The 18,718-nt window shown below is 42.3% G+C and overlaps 1 protein-coding gene across 4 annotated transcripts in view; it reads left to right on the top strand.

The window, feature by feature from the left end:
- The window catches only part of mark1 (MAP/microtubule affinity-regulating kinase 1), a 112,997-nt gene that overhangs the window by 25,928 nt on the left and 68,351 nt on the right, over nucleotides 1-18,718 (top strand). For all 4 annotated transcript variants that reach the window (XM_014170785.2, XM_014170765.2, XM_014170773.2 and 1 more), the window contains exon 3: nucleotides 9,494-9,547. In XM_014170785.2, coding sequence (XP_014026260.1) covers nucleotides 9,494-9,547 — 54 coding nt within the window. The remainder of the gene's footprint in view (nucleotides 1-9,493; nucleotides 9,548-18,718) is intronic.

Raw genomic sequence — 18,718 nt, 5'->3', positions numbered from 1 at the left:
AACAGGAGTATAGTCTATCTGCTTGGCATGAAAATTAACTGGGGGAAAAGCGTCCTCCATTCGCTATTTAGATGACATGCATTTCCCCCCCCTGTTTTGAGACAGGTGCATGATAGTGGTCTATTCTAAATAAAAACTAACTTCATATATATATTATTTAGTATATGTAAAGACCAGATTGAATCAAAAATAGTCTGAAGGGTGACAATATTAGCCTATCACTTGAATGATGCCCAGCTTAAGGTAAGAAACGGCCATGGATTTTTTTGCGACTTTTTCCAATCATAATCGCACACCTCATGTAGTCTAGCCCATAGGCCTATATGTTTTAAGGTTTGTATCACAACTAAAATGGCCAAATAACTTATTAAAATTAATACGGATTAATCCGCATTACACTGGGTGTAGAGTGTAACTGGCATACATATGCAGCACGTGAGATTCAAGTTTGGGGAAAATTTTCACCATACAAATGCACCTTTTATTATAAAAGCGTTACATGCATAATCGCATTTGCGTTCACTTTTGAGAATGGCGTTTCCTGCTAATGGAACATTCGCGCTTATAGCCTACTGCCATGTGCGCATTGCTGCGCTTATAATGTGAAGAAATAGCCTAATAGTTTAGCAACATTTTTAAGCTAAACGTTCTGATCTGTTTTTTTATGCTTGTGGTTGTATTATTAATTTGTGATCTATCGCATCCCACAACTGTCCCAGACTGTTTGGAATATTTATTTCTAGCATAGTACAGAAGTTGACCTATCGGGGATAGTAGATTGAAATAGGCTAGTGCTTTTGCTGTGCGTTAGGCCAACTCATCTTGTTGGCTGATGAAAAGTAAATTACAGTTCTTCCTATATCTTCAATATGCACTTCGGAATTGGATAAGGATGCGTGCAGTTGCATCCCCGATGTGTCCATCTTCACTTGTAGCCTGTGAGAGACCCAATCACGTGGACGGAGAGCCATGTAAGTGAGAGGTGCTTCGGCACGCAGTTGGGAGAAGGGAATTATAATTATTATATTCAGCCCAAGGGCACAACGGCCACTGGCCGCAAAAGGCATGGATTTTTTTTAGGGGGCATTAAGGCCACAAAGGGGATGCAGCCGGGAAATTTGAGGCATTATCAAGTGCTTGTCAAATTGTGAATGAGAGACTGAAGTGTGTACAGCCTGCGCAAAACAAAGCAGAGCTCATGCCTTTTCATGTAACTGTATTTAAATCATTAGAGTTCCATCATGCAGCCTTAGAATGTCTTACAAATGTTGGGCTATATGTGTTGATTTTTATTACAACTGAACTCTGAAATAAGCATATACAGTGAGGGAAAAAAGTATTTGATCCCCTGCTGATTTTGTACGTTTTACCACTGACAAAGAAATTATCAGTCTATAATTTTAATGGTAGGTTTATTTGAACAGTGAGAGACAGAATAACAACAAAGAAATCCAGAAAAACGCATGTCAAAAATGTTATAAATTGATTTGCATTTTAATGAAGGAAATACGTATTTGACCCCTCTGCAAAACATGACTTAGTACTTGGTGGCAAAACTCTTAGGAGGGATTTTGTCCCACTCCTCTTTACAGATCTTCTCCAAGTCATTAAGGTTTCGAGGCTGACGTTTGGCAACTCGAACCTTCAGCTCCCTCCACAGATTTTCTATGGGATTAAGGTCTGGAGACTGGCTAGGCCACTCCGAGACCTTAATGTGCTTCTTCTTGAGCCACTCCTTTGTTGACTTGGCCTTGTGTTTTGGGTCATTGTCATGCTGGAATACCCATCCACGACCCATTTTCAATGCCCTGGCTGATGGAAGGAAGTTCTCACCCAAGATTTGACGCTACATGGCCCCGTCCATCGTCCCTTTGATGCGGTGAAGTTGTCCTGTCCCTTTAGCAGAAAAACACCCCCAATGCATAATGTTTCCACCTCCATGTTTGACAGTGGGGATTGTGTTCTTGGGGTCATAGGCATCATTCCTCCTCCTCCAAACACGGCGAGTTGAGTTGTGTCATCTGATGAGTCATCTGAACACAACACGTTCACCCAGTTGTCCTCTGAATCATTCCGCTGTTCATTGGCAAACTTCAGACGGGCATGTATATGTGCTTTCGTGAGCAGGGGGACCTTGTGGGCACTGCAGGATTTCAGTCCTTCACGGCGTAGTGTGTTACCAATTGTTTTCTTGGTGACTATGGTCCCAGCTGCCTTGAGATCATTGGCAAGATCCTCCCGTGTAGTTCTGGGCTGATTCCTCACCGTTCTCATGATCATTGCAACTCCACGAGGTGAGATCTTGCATGGAGCCCCAGGCCGAGGGAGATTGACAGTTCTTTTGTGTTTATTCCATTTGCGAATAATCGCACCAACTGTTGTCACCTTGCCACCAAGCTGCTTGGCGATGGTTTTGTAGCCCATTCCAGCCTTGTGTAGGTCTACAATCCCTTCCCTGACATCCTGGGAGAGCTCTTTGGTCTTGGCCATGGTGGAGAGTTTGGAATCTGATTGATTGATTGCTTCTGTGGACAGGTGCCTTTTATACAGGTAACAAACTGAGATTAGGAGCACTCCCTTTAACCTCTCTGGGCTAGGTGGCACCAAATCGTCCCACCTACGTAACAGCCAGTTGAATCCTGTGGCGCGATTTTCAAATACCTTAGAAATGCTATTACTTCAATTTCTCAAACATATGACTATTTTACAGCTATTTAAAGACAAGACTCTCGGTAATCTAACCACACTGTCCGATTTCAAAAAGGCTTTACAGCGAAAACAAAACATTAGATTATGTCAGCAGAGTACCCAGCCAGAAATAATCAGACACCCATTTTTCAAGCTAGCATATAATGTCACATAAACCCAAACCACAGCTAAATGTAGCACTAACCTTTGATGATCTTCATCAGATGACACACCTAGGACATTATGTTATACAATACATGCATGTTTTGTTCAATCAAGTTCATATTTATATAAAAAAAACAGCTTTTTACATTAGCATGTGACGTTCAGAACTAGCATACCCCCCGCAAACTTCCGGGGAATTTACTAACAATTTACTAAATTACTCACGATAAACGTTCACAAAAAGCATAACAATTATTTTAAGAATTATAGATACAGAACTCCTCTATGCACTCGATATGTCCGATTTTAAAATAGCTTTTTGGTGAAAGCACATTTTGCAATATTCTAAGTACATAGCCCAGCCATCACGGGCTAGCTATTTAGACACCCAGCAAGTTTAGCACTCACCAAAATCAGATTTACTATTACAAAAGTTTGATTACCTTTTGATGTTCTTCGTCAGAATGCACTCCCAGGACTTCTACTTAAATAACAAATGTTGGTTTGGTCCCAAATAATCCATCGTTATATCCAAATAGCGGCGTTTTGTTCGTGCGTTCCAGACACTATCCGAAATGGTAAATCAGGGTCACGAGCATGGCGCATTTAGTGACCAAAAAATTCTAAATATTCCATTACCGTACTTCGAAGCATGTCAACCGCTGTTTAAAATAAATTTTTATGCAATTTATCTCGTAAAAAAGCGATAATATTCCGACCGGGAATCTGCGTTTCGGTAAATAGAGGAGAAAAAAAGAAAGACTGGGGCGACCAGTGCACGCGCCTAAGCCCACTGTCCCTTGATCGGCCACTTGACAAAGGCGATAATGTGTTTCAGCCTAGGGCTGGAATGACGACATTCAGCTCTTTCCCGGGCTCTGAGAGCCTATGGGAGCCGTGGGAAGTGTCACGTTACCGCAGAGATCCTTTGTTTTGGAAAGAGATGTCAAAGAAAGCCAATAAATGGTCAGACAGGCCACTTCCTGTAAAGGAATCTCTCAGGTTTTTGCCTACAATATGAGTTCTGTTATACTCATCCATATCTAATAAGTATATGCATATTCTAGTTACTGGGTAGGAGTAGTAACCAGATTAAATCGGGTACGTTTTTTATCCGGCCGTGTAAATACTGCCCCCTAGCCCTAAGAGGTTAAAAGTGTGCTCCTAATCTCAGCTCGTTACCTGTATAAAAGACACCTGGGAGCCAGACATCTTTCTGATTGAGAGGGGGTCAAATACTTATTTCCCTCATTTAAAATGCAAATCAATATATATAACATTTTTTACATGCATTTTTCTGGATTTTTTTGTTGTTATTCTGTCTCTCACTGTTCAAATAAACCTACCATTAAAATTATAGACTGATCATTTCTTTGTCAATGGGCAAACGTACAAAATCAGCAGGGGATCAAATACTTTTTTCCCCTCACTGTAGGAGTACCTGTTCCTTTGTTAACCGCTCAACACAGAATAGCCACATGCGAGCACTGCCTCAAGTTGTTTGGAGAAAATATTCTTTCTACACTGCTCCAAAAAATTAAGGGAACACTTAAACACAATGTAACTCCAAGTCAATCACACTTCTGTGAAATCAAACTGTCCACTTAGGAAGCAACACTGATTGACAATAAATTTCACATGCTGTTGTGCAAATGGAATAGACAACAGGTGGAAATTATAGGCAATTAGCAAGACACCCCCAATAAAGGAGTGGTTCTGCAGGTGGGGACCACAGACCACTTCTCAATTCCTATGCTTCCTGGCTGATGTTTTGGTCACTTTTGAATGCTGGCGGTGCTTTCACTCTAGTGGTAGCATGAGACGGAGTCTACAACCCACACAAGTGGCTCAGGTAGTGCAGCTCATCCAGGATGGCACATCAATGCGAGCTGTGGCAAGAAGGTTTGCTGTGTCTGTCAGCGTAGTGTCCAGAGCATGGAGGCGCTACCAGGAAACAGGCCAGTACATCAGGAGACGTGGAGGAGGCCGTAGGAGGGCAACAACCCAGCAGCAGGACCGCTACCTCTGCATTTGTGCAAGGAGGAGCAGGAGAAGCACTGCCAGAGCCCTGCAAAATGACCTCCAGCAGGCCACAAATGTGCATGTGTCTGCTCAAATGGTCAGAAACAGACTCCATGAGGGTGGTATGAGGGCCTGACGTCCACAGGTGGGGGTTGTGCTTACAGCCCAACACTGTGCAGGACGTTTGGCATAGAACACCAAGATTGGCAAATTTGCCACTGGCGCCCTGTGCTCTTCACAGATGAAAGCAGGTTCACACTGAGCACGTGACACACGTGACAGAGTCTGGAGACGCCGTGGAGAACGTTCTGCTGCTTGCAACATCCTCCAGCATGACCGGTTTGGCGGTGGGTCAGTCATGGTGTGGGGTGGCATTTCTTTGGGGGGCCACACAGCTCTCCATGTGCGCGCCAGAGGTAGCCTGACTGCCATTATGTACCGAGATGAGATCCTCAGACCCCTTGTGAGACCATATGCTGGTGCGGTTGGCCCTGGGTTCCTCCTAAAGCAAGACAATGCTAGACCTCATGTGGCTGGAGTGTGTCAGCAGTTCCTGCAAGAGGAAGGCATTGATGCTATGGACTGGCCCGCCCGTTCCCCAGACCTGAATCCAATTGAGCACATCTGGGACATGTCTCGCTCCAACTCCACGTTGCACCACAGACTGTCCAGGAGTTGGCGGATGCTTTAGTCCAGGTCTGGGAGGAGATCCCTCAGGAGACCATCCGCCACCTCATCAGGAGCATGCCCAGGCGTTTTAGGGAGGTCATACAGGCACGTGGAGGCCACACACACTACTGAGCCTCATTTTGACTTGTTTTAAGGACATTACATCAAAGTTGGATCAGCCTGTAGTGTGGTTTTCCACTTTAATTTTGAGTGTGACTCCAAATCCAGACCTCCATGGGTTGATAAATTCGATTTCCATTGATTATTTTTGTGTGATTTTTGTCAGCACATTCAACTATGTAAAGAAAAAAGTATTTAATAAGATTATTTCTTTCATTCAGATCTAGGATGTGTTGTTTAAGTGTTCCCTTTATTTTTTTGAGCAGTATATTTTATTCCCCTATGTTCAGTTGTATTCTTCGTACTATAAAATAATGCCACGGTATTCTAAGCAAATCTTGTCTGCTAAATTTAACTATTGTAGCCCACAGCCATATGGCATAGCAAGATCAGGGCCTAACATAAGGACAACTCAGATTATGCTATTTTGTTCTTGCTCTTCAGATGATGTTTCTTTAGATTTGTGTAAAATGAATAATGGATTTATTGTGATGCTGTAGGCTATATTAAATTGATTTTAGACTTTTTAAAATGTAGATGTTCCAAAAGTCTGCATCAGTGGCTTTATGTTTAATTAACGTGAGACCGGCAGTTATTTCCTTGGCAATCAAAGGCTCACAAAATGTCATGACTGCCACAGCCCTAGTAGTGAGTGCATATGTTTTCATATGTTTTGTACTGGGCCCCGGTGGGAATCAAACCCACAACCCTGGTGTTGCAAGCGCCATGCTCTACTAACTGAGCCGACTGGCTATGGTGCACTGGTCTGCGTAGACTCCAGTCCTGGACGAGACATGTTTTATTTAGTGCAGTGTTTATTAATTGTCCAAACGCACAGCCGCTTTCCCACTCTATATTGCTGTAGATAAAAAAAAATAATTAAATGCCTTTTTATATGTAATTTCCAAACATTCTAAGAATTTATGAAAATGTGAAAATGGTGGTTGCTTATCAGTGGTTGCTTATCAGAACATTTTTTTTAAAATAGTGTCATTCTCCTGGGGGTGTATATGAACATATTTTAATACGATTTGATGTTGGTAAAATGCTGTCAGATTTTTTTAAGACAAATCAAGAGTTCGCAAGATATGGCTGCACTGGTTGACCTCAACCACTCAACAATTCTTTCAGTGTTGACCAAAACCTCACCGCATTTTAAAAAGTGGAAATAACTTTGGCTGGGTACTCTGACCCAGCATGAGCCACAGTATAAGTTAAATTATTGATGCAATGTACGTCAGTACTCTCGCCAGAGTGTTGAGTGAGATGTTACGTGTGAAATCAAACATTCCAGTATGCCTACTCAGAGATTGGCTGATAGGATGCGAATGCTTATGGTCTCGTGAGCCTGCTGTTTCTACCCAGTAATGGTGTCCGATTTTCATATCCATATTTCAGAAGACGAGGCACTGTTCTTTGCAAAGGAGGTATATTCTACGGTGCCTATGATTTGTATTGTGCTAGTGTCATATCCTATCCCAAAAATGATTGTTCGTTGATTATGGTTAATTGTAGTCTTGGAGACTGATGCAACCTTTCTCAGTGACGCTTTAAAATGATCTATGGCACACTGGGGTGTACAAGAAGAATTTCATATGCGTCTTTAAAGTCACAATCTGTAACTTTCACCTCAAGTGCAGCAGCAGCCCTTTTGAGTGGTTTATAATTTGTCGGGGTGGATCTGGGCAAATGAAACAGCTAGTGAGTTATTATAGTGTCTTTTTAAATGATGCTTTTTCTGAGGAGTTTGTACACCAACACAGGCCCAAATAAATCACCTTATTCCTCCTCTCAATTCCACTTTATGAAGCAGTTAATATTTTGCACCAGGAGGACAAAACAGCAGCACTGCACCAGCTCAGATTTGAACCAACTCCAAGATTTGAACTCTGATTCATTGTCCATAAAACCTCTTATGGATCCCTTCACGCGCCAATCCCTTTAGCGGGATCGATTTGACAACATCCAGTGAAATTGCAGAGCGCCAAATTCAAACTACAGGAATATCAATATTTAACATTCACGAAAATATGAGTATAATACATCAAAATAAAGCTTAACTTCTTGTTAATCCAGCCGCTGTCAGATTTCAAAAAGGCTTTACGGCGAATGCGATTATCTGAGGACAGCAGCCCGCATACAAACACATGAAAATAATTTTTCAATCAGGCAGGTGCGACACAAAAGTTAGAAATAACGATATAATAAATGCCTTACCTTTTTAAAGATCTTCTTTTTGCAATCCCAAATGTCTCAGTGACACAATGAATGGTCGTTTTGTTCGATAAATTCCTTCTTTATATCCCCAAAATGTCCATTTATTTGGCGTGTTTGATTCAGAAATACACCAGTTCCAACTCGCCCAACATGACTACAAAGTATCTAATAAGTTACCTGTATACTTGGTCCAAACGGTTCAAACAATGTTCCCAATCCAACCTCCGGGTATCCTAAAATGTAAATAATCGATCAAATTTAAGACGGGATAAACTGTTTCTAATACCGGATAAAAACAACTTTGAAGCGCGTTCCTGTTCACGCGCACCAAAATAGTAGGGACCTTCAGAGTGACACATGGAATGAATAGCCCTACTTCTTCATTTCTCAAAAGATAAACATCTACCAATTTCTAGACTGTTGACATCTAGTGAAAGCCATAGGAACTGCAACCAGGTTCCTCATAAATAGGGTTTCCCATAGAAAACCAATAACCAAATCAGTTATTTTATACTCAGACATTATTTTAACAGTTTTAGAAACTTTAGTGTTGTCTATCCAAATCTACCAATCATATGCATATCCTAGCTTCTGGGCCTGAGTAACAGGCAGTTTACTTTGGGTACGCTTTTCATCCGGACATCAAAATACTGCCCCCGAGCCTTAAGTTTAAATAGCCACAGTCAAATTAAGGAGTGTCGCTTTAACTGTTGGACATACGCTTAGTCTCTTTTGAATGGTTAATCTTAGAAATTATGGATCGACACGAGCCTCTGGTCTAGACCTTGATAGATGAAATTGGCCGCCTACCGTCTTACACTATGAGCATGTAGGCAGATCGGAATCACGTCCGAGGCTTCCTTTTAAGATCCCTCACTCAGTGGCCAGGATACGTTTTTATTTACCAATATGAAAGGAACCAACAGAGCCTGTGTATACCTCAGCAGTCATCTCTAGACATTTCTAAGACCAGTCTCGCTTGAAATTATTGTTGAGGAAAGTCATTACAACCACCATCTGTGTGTGGGGCTGGCGGGTGTCACTGTGTGTCTGTGTTGGTGTGTGCATCCAAATTACATTCTCATACTGTCCTCCATTCAAAATGTTCATCAGTTTGTGCATTTGCAGCCTTCATAACAGGGACAGCGTTTATCTATTTTGTTTCGCCGGCAGACTGCAAGAATTGGGCCTGAATAGATTTTCAATTTTGAGCTCAAGTTACCCAACCCAAGGCTGTCGAATCTGCACTCTGGCGACTTGATCCCCCTTTTCTGAGGAAAGCACACCTCGTGTGGTGCTAACCATGATGCTAAATGACCATTTAATCATAACTTTCTGGCTGTATCCTAATGGCCCCATATTCCCTATATAGTGCAGTACCTTTGACCAGGGCCCATAAGGCGCTGATCAAAAGTAGTGCACTATAGAGGGAATATAGTGCAATTTGTGACACAGCCTCTCTCTCGGAAGCTCCTCAGACTCCGGTAAACCTGGGTCAGGATTAGAGGATCAAAACCTTCCATTGTCAAACACAAAATGGTGATGTCACAGGGCTTTGGCCTGATGTGATTGGTGTGTAATGTCTCTTTCTTGTTTGTCTCTGCTTCCAAAGGTTGCCGTGAAGATAATAGACAAAACGCAGTTGAACCCCACTAGTCTACAGAAGGTAAGGCCTCACATTCAAACTTCTTTCTCTCTCCCTTTTTCTCTTCTTTCTTCTGATCCCCTCTCTCGCTCTCTTTGTTAAACATGGTCTATGATGGGTCACGTCAGCACAGAGATCAGATGATATCTATACAGCCTCCCTTTTGGGTTTTGCGTCAGACACCGGATGACATTGTGTAAAAGAGACCAGAGCCAGACAAGGGCCATGTTCATTAACTTTTTCTAAGACCATTGGTTTAAACCATTGGTCTTAAATGGCTAGCTGCTATCTTTTCTCATAGGCCAACCTGGCAAAATTAGCCACGATGCTGGGGCCGACTAGCTGAGCAGATAATTATATCCAGTAACTAAATCCTTAGCAGCCAATTAAAATTGTCGACGTAGTTGGATCTGATTCCAACACTTTTTCACTAAAGCATCCTTACCAGAAATCCACTGCAATTTCCGATAATCCAATGAACTACATCCCATGCAAATGTGTCTTGACAATTAGCTCGGTGAACAGTGCCTAGTTCCTGATCTATCTATCACAACTTGCTCTGTAATTTTGAATCCCCATCATCACTTTTCCTTTGAAATGTAAACTAACATTCATTGATGTATTGTGTTGAAGAAAAACAATTCTGTCATCACCATGAAAATGAAGTTTTTAAGAATGAATTCCATAAGGAAATACATGTATGTCTTCAGCCTTGTTCACAAACACATTGCTAGGACCTAATAATCATACTGCATGGACTATGCCACCGAACAGTCGACAAGACCACCATCCTCTTCAATCTTTTTATGATGGATGTAGATACGAATATAAATGCATATTCCTATTAAAATAAAATAAAAATCACGTAAAAGCACGAATGTGTACGAAGCAGTGAGCAAGAACATGAAATTTGGTATGTATGCGGAAACGTGCCTTACTGCCTTTTCAATTTTGTGTAACATCAGCCTAGTCAAGGAAGCATCATTCAAAATACACTGAGTTGACAAAACATTAGACACCTGCTTTCTGTGACACTGGCCAGGTGAAAGCTATGATCCCTTATTGATGTCACATGTTAAATCCACTTCATTCAGTGTAGATGAAGGGGAGAAGCTTGGTTAAAAAAATATGTTTAAGCCTTGAGACATGGCTAGTGTATGTGTGCCAGTAATCACGTTTCCATCCAACCATTTCATGCGGATGAATTACCTGACGCATAAAACAAGTCACGACCGGGCTCATGGAAACATGTTATGCCTGTACAATTTTGTAAATGCCAACAATTTGTTTGTTCGACATGGTGGGATCTTTTTGTTGGTAAAATAAATATGCGAGAAATGGCAGCCGAAATGCCTTTCTGTGCAAATACTGATATAATAACCATCATATTGAAGTAAACTTAGTCACGCGATATGTTGTGTGGTCCTCCCACTACGACTCGGGGAAAGCATGCAGTTTATTAGACTACAGATCAAATAAATGAAGATGAACTTCCCTGGGTGGCCAGTGTGCAAGGTAATAAATATTACATTGAATATATAAATATCAAGGTTCTTATTCTGGTGACATGATGATTGATGCTTGGCTGCCATTTGACAAATACAAGTAATTACCGCTCTTATCCATAATAATCTCAATGTAGGTAGCCTCCCAGCACTGAATCTGTGAGCTGTTGGCTAGAGCGCATGTGACAAGACCAGAGTGGGGACCTTTGCTATATAATGCTCCAGATTTGTGACAAAACCATCAGTTAAAAATGCGATGGAAACACATTTAACTTAAATTCCCATGTCCCTAATGAAAACTATAACAGCAAAAGTTACTTATGTGCAATACGTCATCACGAATAGCCTTTTATCTGCAAAAAGCCTGTTTGATGGAAACCTCTCTGGTGGGAAAATGCAGATTTGAAAATATTTGCATAAATCTGTGGCAAATTGGATGGAGGGTGAATGGGCAATACAAAATATTGAATTGCCTTTGAACGGGGTATGTAAGTAGGTGCCAGACACACTGGTTTGAGTGTCAAGAACTGCAACTCAAGTTTTTCACACCCAACTGTTTCCTGTGTGACTCAAGAATGGTCCACCACCCAAAGGACATCAAGCCAACTGGGCACAACTGTGGGAAGCATTGGAGTCAACATGGGCCAGCATCCCTGTGGAATGCTTTTGACACCTTGTAGAGTCCATGCCTAGACGAATTGAGGCTGTTCTGAGGGAAAAAGGGGTGCAACTCAATAGTAGGAAGTTGTTCCTAATGTTCTGTACACTATATATTGGCACACTCCACTTACCAAGACAAATGGTAACAAACTAAACCAAGCAGTTGGCATGCATGACTGTTAGTCACTTTCGATAAAAGCATCTGATAAATGGCATATATTAGTTGGATAGTTTAACTATCTCCATCTAGTGGCCAAGTTGACCCGTTTTAACAATTGCAATTGGATGGTGTCTCTACTGTTTAAGCTCTTACATCTAGACGTTCCGCTAGCGGAACACCTGCTCCAATATCCAATGATAGGCGTGGCGCGAATTACAAATTCCTCAAAAATACAAAAACTTCAATTTTTCAAACATATGACTATTTCACAGCATTTTAAAGACAAGACTCTCCTTTATCTAACCACACTGTCCGATTTCAAAAAGGCTTTACAGCGAAAGCAAAACATTAGATTATGTCAGCAGAGTACCAAGCCAGAAATAATCAGACACCCATTTTTCAAGCTAGCATATAATGTCACAAAAACCCAGAAGACAGCTAAATGCAGCACTAACCTTTGATCTTCATCAGATGACACACCTAGGACATTATGTTATACAATACAATACAATCAATCAAGTTCATATTTATATCAAAAAACAGCTTTTTACATTAGCATGTGACGTTCAGAACTAGCCTACCCCCCGCAAACTTCCGGGGAATTTGCTAACAAGTTACTAAATTACTCACGATAAACGTTCACAAAAAGCATAACAATTATTTTAAGAATTATAGATACAGAACTCCTCTATGCACTCGATATGTCCGATTTTAAAATAGCTTTTTGGTGAAAGCACATTTTGCAATATTCTAAGTACATAGCCCAGGCATCACGGGCTAGCTATTTAGACACCCGGCAAGTTTAGCACTCACCAATATCAGATTTACTATTATAAAAGTTTGATTACCTTTTGTTGTCTTCGTCAGAATGCACTCCCAGGACTGCTACTTCAATAACAAATGTTGGTTTGGTCCAAAATAATCCATCGTTATATCCCAATAGCGGCGTTTTGTTCGTGCGTCCCAGACACTATCCGAATGGTAAAGAAGGGTCGCGCGCATGACGCAATTCGTGACAAAAAAATCTAAATATTCCATTACCGTACTTCGAAGCATGACAACCGCTGTTTAAAATCCATTTTTATGCCATTTTTCTCGTAAAAAAGCGATAATATTCCGAACCGGGAATGTCCATTTAGCTAAACAGAGGAAAGAAAACAAAGCTTTCGGTCGACGCGGGCACGAGCCTGAGTCTCACAGTACTGTAACCAGCCACTACCCAAACGCGCTACTTTGTTTCAGCCAGAGCCTGCAAAGCCACGATTCAGCGTTTTGCCGCCTTCTGAGAACCTATGGCATCCGTAGGAAGTGTCACGGGACAGCTAAGATCTTCACTCTTCAATAAACAGAGACAAGAAGAACGACACCTTGTCAGACAGGCCACTTCCTGCATGAAATCTTCTCAGGTTTTTGCCTGCCATATGAGTTCTGTTATACTCACAGACACCATTCAAACAGTTTTAGAAACTTTAGGGTGTTTTCTATCCAAAGCTAATAATTATATGCATATTCTAGTTACTGGGCAGGAGTAGTAACCAGATTAAATCGGGTACGTTTTTTATCCAGCCGTGAAAATACTGCCCCCTAGCCATAACAGGTTAAGGTCTCTGATAGGTTGATTAATTTATTTATTTTTTACCGGATGTAATTATCTCCTCAGCTGGCCATCCCCAGAATCGTGGCTAATTTTGCCAGGTTGACCTATGAGAAAAGTTGTCAGCTTGCCATTTAAGACCAATGTTTTTTTAATTATTTTATTTCACCTTTATTTAACCAGGTAGGCTAGTTGAGAACAAGTTCTCATTTGCAACTGCGACCTGGCCAAGATAAAGCATAGTAATTCGACACATACAACAACAGAGTTACACATGGAATAAACAAAACATACAGTCAATAATACAGTAGAACAAAACAAAACAAAAAGTCTATATACAGTGAGTGCAAATGAGGTAGGATAAGGGAGTTAAGGCAGTGAATAGGCCATGGTGGCGAAGTAATTACAATATAGCAATTAAACACTGGAATGGTAGATGTGCAAGTAGAGATACTGGGGTGCAAAGGAGCAAGATAAATACAGTATTGGGATGAGGCAGGTAGATGGGCTATGTACAGGTGCAGTGATCTGTGAGCTGCTCTGACAGCTGGTGCTTAAAGCTAGTGAGGGAGATATGAGTCTCCAGCTAAAGAGATTTTTGCAGTTCGTTCCAGTCATTGGCAGCAGAGAACTGGAAGGAAAGATGACCAAAGGAGGAATTGGCTTTGGGGGTGACCAGTGAGATATACCTGCTGGAGCGCGTGCTACGAGTGGGTGCTGCTATGGTGACCAGTGAGCTGAGATAATGCGGGGCTTTACCTAGCAGAGACTTGTAGATAACCTGTAGCCAGTAGATTTGGCGACGAGTATGAAGCGATGGGCAAACAACGAGAGTGTACAGGTCACAGTGGTGGGTAGTGTATGGGGCTTTGGTGAAAAACGGATGGCACTGTGATAGACTGCATCCAATTTGTTGAGGAGAGTGTTGGAGGCTATTTTATAGATGACATCACCGAACTCGAGGATCGGTAGGATGGTCAGTTTTACGAGGGTATTTTTGGCAGCATGAGTGAAGGATGCATTGTTGCGATATAGGAAGCCGATTCTAGATTTAATTTTGGATTGGAGATGCTTAATGTGAGTCTGTAAGGAGAGTTTACAGTCTAACCAGACACCTAGGTATTTGTAGTTGTCCACATATTCTAAGTCAGAGCCGTCCAGAGTAGTGATGCTGGACGGGTGGGCAGTGATCGATTGAATAGCATGCATTTAGTTTTACTTGCGTTTAAGAGCAGTTGGAGGCCACGGAAGGTGAGTTGTATGGCATTGAAGCTCGTCTGGAGGTTAGTTAACACAGTGTCCAAAGAGAGGCCAGAAGTATACAGAATGGTGTCGTCTGCGTAGAGGTGGATCAGAGAATCACCAGCAGCAAGAGCAACATCATTGATGTATACGGAGAAGAGAGTCGGCCCAAGAATTGAACCCTGTGGCACCCCCATAGAGACTGCCAGAGGTCCGGACAACAGGCCCTCCTATTTGACATACTGAACTCTATCAGAGAAGTAGTTGGTGAACCAGGCGAGGCAATCATTTGAGAAACCAAGGCTGTCGAGTCTGCCAATAAGAATGTGGTGATTGACAGAGTCCGAAAGCCTTGGCCAGGTCGACAAATACGGCTGCACAGTAATGTCTCTTATCGATGGCGGTTATGATGTCGTTTAGGACCTTGAGCGTGGCTGAGGTGCACCCATGACCAGCTCTGAAACCAGATTGCATAGCGGAGAAGGTATGGTGGGATTCGAAATGGTCGGTAATCTGTTTGTTAACTTGGCTTTCGAAGACTTTAGAAAGACAGGGTAGGATAGATATAGGTCTGTAGCAGTTTGGGTCTAGAGTGTCACTCCCTTTGAAGAGGGGGATGACCGCGGCAGCTTTCCAATCTTTGGGAATCTCAGATGATATGAAAGAGGTTGAACAGGCTAGTAATAGGGGTTGCAACAATTTCGGCAGATAATTTTAGAAAGAGAGGGTCCAGATTGTCTAGCCCGGCTGATTTGTAGGGGTCCAGATTTTGCAGCTCTTTCAGAACATCAGTTATCTGGATTTGGGTGAAGGAGAAATGGTGGGGGCTTTGGCGGGTTGCTGTGGAGGGTGCAGGGCAGTTGACCGGGGTAGGGGTAGCCAGGTGGAAAGCATGACCAGCCGTAGAGAAATGCTTATTGAAATTCTCAGTTATAGTGGATTTATCGGTGGTAACAGTGTTTCCTAGCCTCAGCGCAGTGGGCAGCTGGGAGGAGGTGCTCTTATTCTCCATGGACTTTAGTGTCCCAGAACTTTTTTGAGTTAGTACTACAGGATGCAAATTTCTGTTTTAAAAAGCTAGCCTTAGCTTTCCCAGCTGCCTGTGTATATTTGTTCCTAACTTCCCTGAAAAGTTGCATATCTCGAGGGCTATTCGATGCTAATGCAGAACGCCACAGGATGTTTTTGTGCTTGTGAAGGGCAGACAGGTCTGGAGTGAACCAAGGACTATATCTATTCCTAGTTCTACTTTTTTTTATGGTACATGCTTATTTAAGATGGTGAGGAAGGCACTTTTAAAGAATAGCCAGGCATTATCTACTGACGGGATGAGGTCAATGTCATTCCAGGATACCCCGGCCAGGTTGATTTAGAAAGGCCTGCTCGCAGAAGTGTTATAGGGAGCGTTTGACAGTGATGAGGGATGGTCGTTTTGGTCACAGACCCATTACGGATGCAGGCAATGAGGCAGTGATTGCTGAGATCTTGATTGAAAACAGCAGAGGTGTATTTGGAGGGCGAGTTAATTAGGATGACATCTATGAGGGTGCCCGTGTTTACGGATTTGGGGTTGTACCTGGTAGGTTCATTGATAATTTGTGTGAGATTGAGGGCATGAAGCTTAGATTGTAGGATGGCCAGAGTGTTAAGCATGTCCCAGTTTAGGTCACCAAGTAGCACGAGCTCAGAAGATGGATGGGGGGCAATCAATTCACATACGGTATCGAGGGCACAGCTAGGGGCAGAGGGAGGTCAGTAGCAAGCGGCAACAGTGAGAGACTTGTTTCTGGAAAGGTGCATTTTTAGAAGTAGAAGCTCGAATTGTTTTGGTACAGACTTGGATAGCCTGCAGAGTTCTGTATTACTATCTTTGCAGTAGATTGCAACACCGCCCCCTTTGGCAGTTCTATCTTGGCGGAAAATGTTATCGTTAGTGATGGCGATTTCAGGGTTTCTGGTGGTTTTGCTAAGCCAGGTTTCATACACGGCTAAGACATCCGGGTTGGCAGAGTGTGCTAAAGCAGTGAGTAAAACAAACTTAGGGAGTAGGCTTCTAATGTTAACATGCATGAAACCAAGGCTTTTACGGTTACAGAAATCAACAAATGAGAGCACCTGGGGAGTGGGAGTGGAGCTAGGCACTGCAGGACCTGGATTAACCTCTACATCACCAGAGGAGAAGTGGGATAAGGGTATGGCTAAAGGCTTTACGAACTGGCTGTCTAGCACGTTCGGAACAGAGTAAAAGGAGCCGGTTTCTGGGCACGATAGCATAGATTAAAGGCATAGTGTACGGAGAAAGGTAAGGTAGGATGTGAGTACATTGGAGGTAAACCTAGGCATTGAGTAATGATGAGAGAGATATAGTCTTTAGAGATGTTTAAACCAGGTGATGTCATCGCATATGTAGGAGGTGGAACAACATGGTTGGTTAAGGCATATTGAGCAGGGCTAGAGGCTCTACAGTGAAATAAGACAGTAATCACTAACCAGGAAAGTAATGGACGAGGCATATTGATATTAGAGAGAGGCATGCATCGCCAAGTGAATATATGGGTCCAGTGAGTGGATGGGCTGACAAGGGACACGGTTTAAACCAATGGTCTTTGCAAAAGTTCACGAGTATTGCCCCCCCCCCCCAGCGTTCGTTAAACCTTCCTCCATTTTGGCTCCAAGCCTTCCATAACAACAACATGATATGTATTTTAATTGGATAGTGATGTCACATGACTTTTGCTGCCAATGGAAATTCAACATCTTAAACATAGTTTAGCCAACTGGGTTTATCTGTGGCTCTGCGAGAGACCAACAGTAAATGCTTATTACCTTTGATGCAGCGCTTCCCTTAGTTCGGAAATGTGGTTGGGCCTATGGCTAGGCCTTGTGATAATTAGAGCAACCTTGTTGTGTCTAGGTCTGATAGGAGGGGTTTAGCTGTAGATAATCTGGGTTTGGTGGAATAGGATTAAGTTTCACCTAGACAGTTGCACCTAGACACTGATCTAACATCAGTTGAGCCATTTTCACCACCTAATTGTCAAAGGTATGACGGGGAGGGTAAGCTGGTCCTAGATCGGTTGTTAATGGAGACGTGTACCTAGAACGGTGTTGGTTGACAGTGTCTTGGTGCGAACTGCACCCTCACTAGATCCCTTCCAGCATAAGTATTTTATTTTTATTTTGTCCTGTGTTTTGAAACGTAACGCATCTGGGACACCTGCAAGACCTTTCTCTTTCAAGTAACTTAGCCGTGATACAACAATGAACCTGAACCAAAAGCTTCTGACAGTTCTCCATTTCAAACCCAGAGCTTGTTTGTGAGCTCTATCAGTGTTCTCAGGGGAAGTGTGCTCGATTCACTAGAAATACGAGCTTGAAGGGGGAGACAGGGAAGCATACCAGGTCTCCTCTTTTTGCATTGAAATCCAAACACCAAAATCCCCTAGATAGAGCTTTGTCAGGATATGTCATCTGGTGCGGCCTGGGGAATGAAACGTTGGTCATTACAATACCATTATTACAGGTTTACATGCAGAGGGCTCCTAGCAACGCACACAAAAAAAACAAGAATTTGTGGGATTGCTGAACTGTAATTTCATAAACTAGCGATTTACAGATTTCTATCGAGTAATTCATACATTTATCTTGATTTTGTTGGGAAAAAGACCAAGGGACATGTTATTATCTTAGTGTTTTGGGTATGGGTTACAACCAATGGATGAAGAAAAGTGTGGCATGACGATTGTATAAAATCAATATGTGGGCCTATTTTGTGCCTCAAATATGCTAGGTGTAACTAGCTGGTCTTGTGCTAGGTGTAACTAGCTGGTCAAGTCACCATTGCATTTTCAGCCTTTTAAACTTAGTCCTGCATATCTATATACTGTGGTATATTAAAACCTCTTACATCTAGACGTTCCGCTAGCGGAACACCACTCCAATATCCAATGATAGGGCGTGACGCGAAATACAAACTCCTCGAAAATCCGAAAACGTAAATTTTTCAAACATATTACTATTTTACACCATTT

This window comes from Salmo salar, chromosome ssa02, assembly GCF_905237065.1.
Source record: "Salmo salar chromosome ssa02, Ssal_v3.1, whole genome shotgun sequence".
Taxonomy (NCBI): Eukaryota; Metazoa; Chordata; class Actinopteri; order Salmoniformes; family Salmonidae; genus Salmo; species Salmo salar.
The sequence above is the reverse complement of the archived record's forward strand: the minus strand, read 5'-3'. Positions and strand labels throughout refer to the sequence as shown.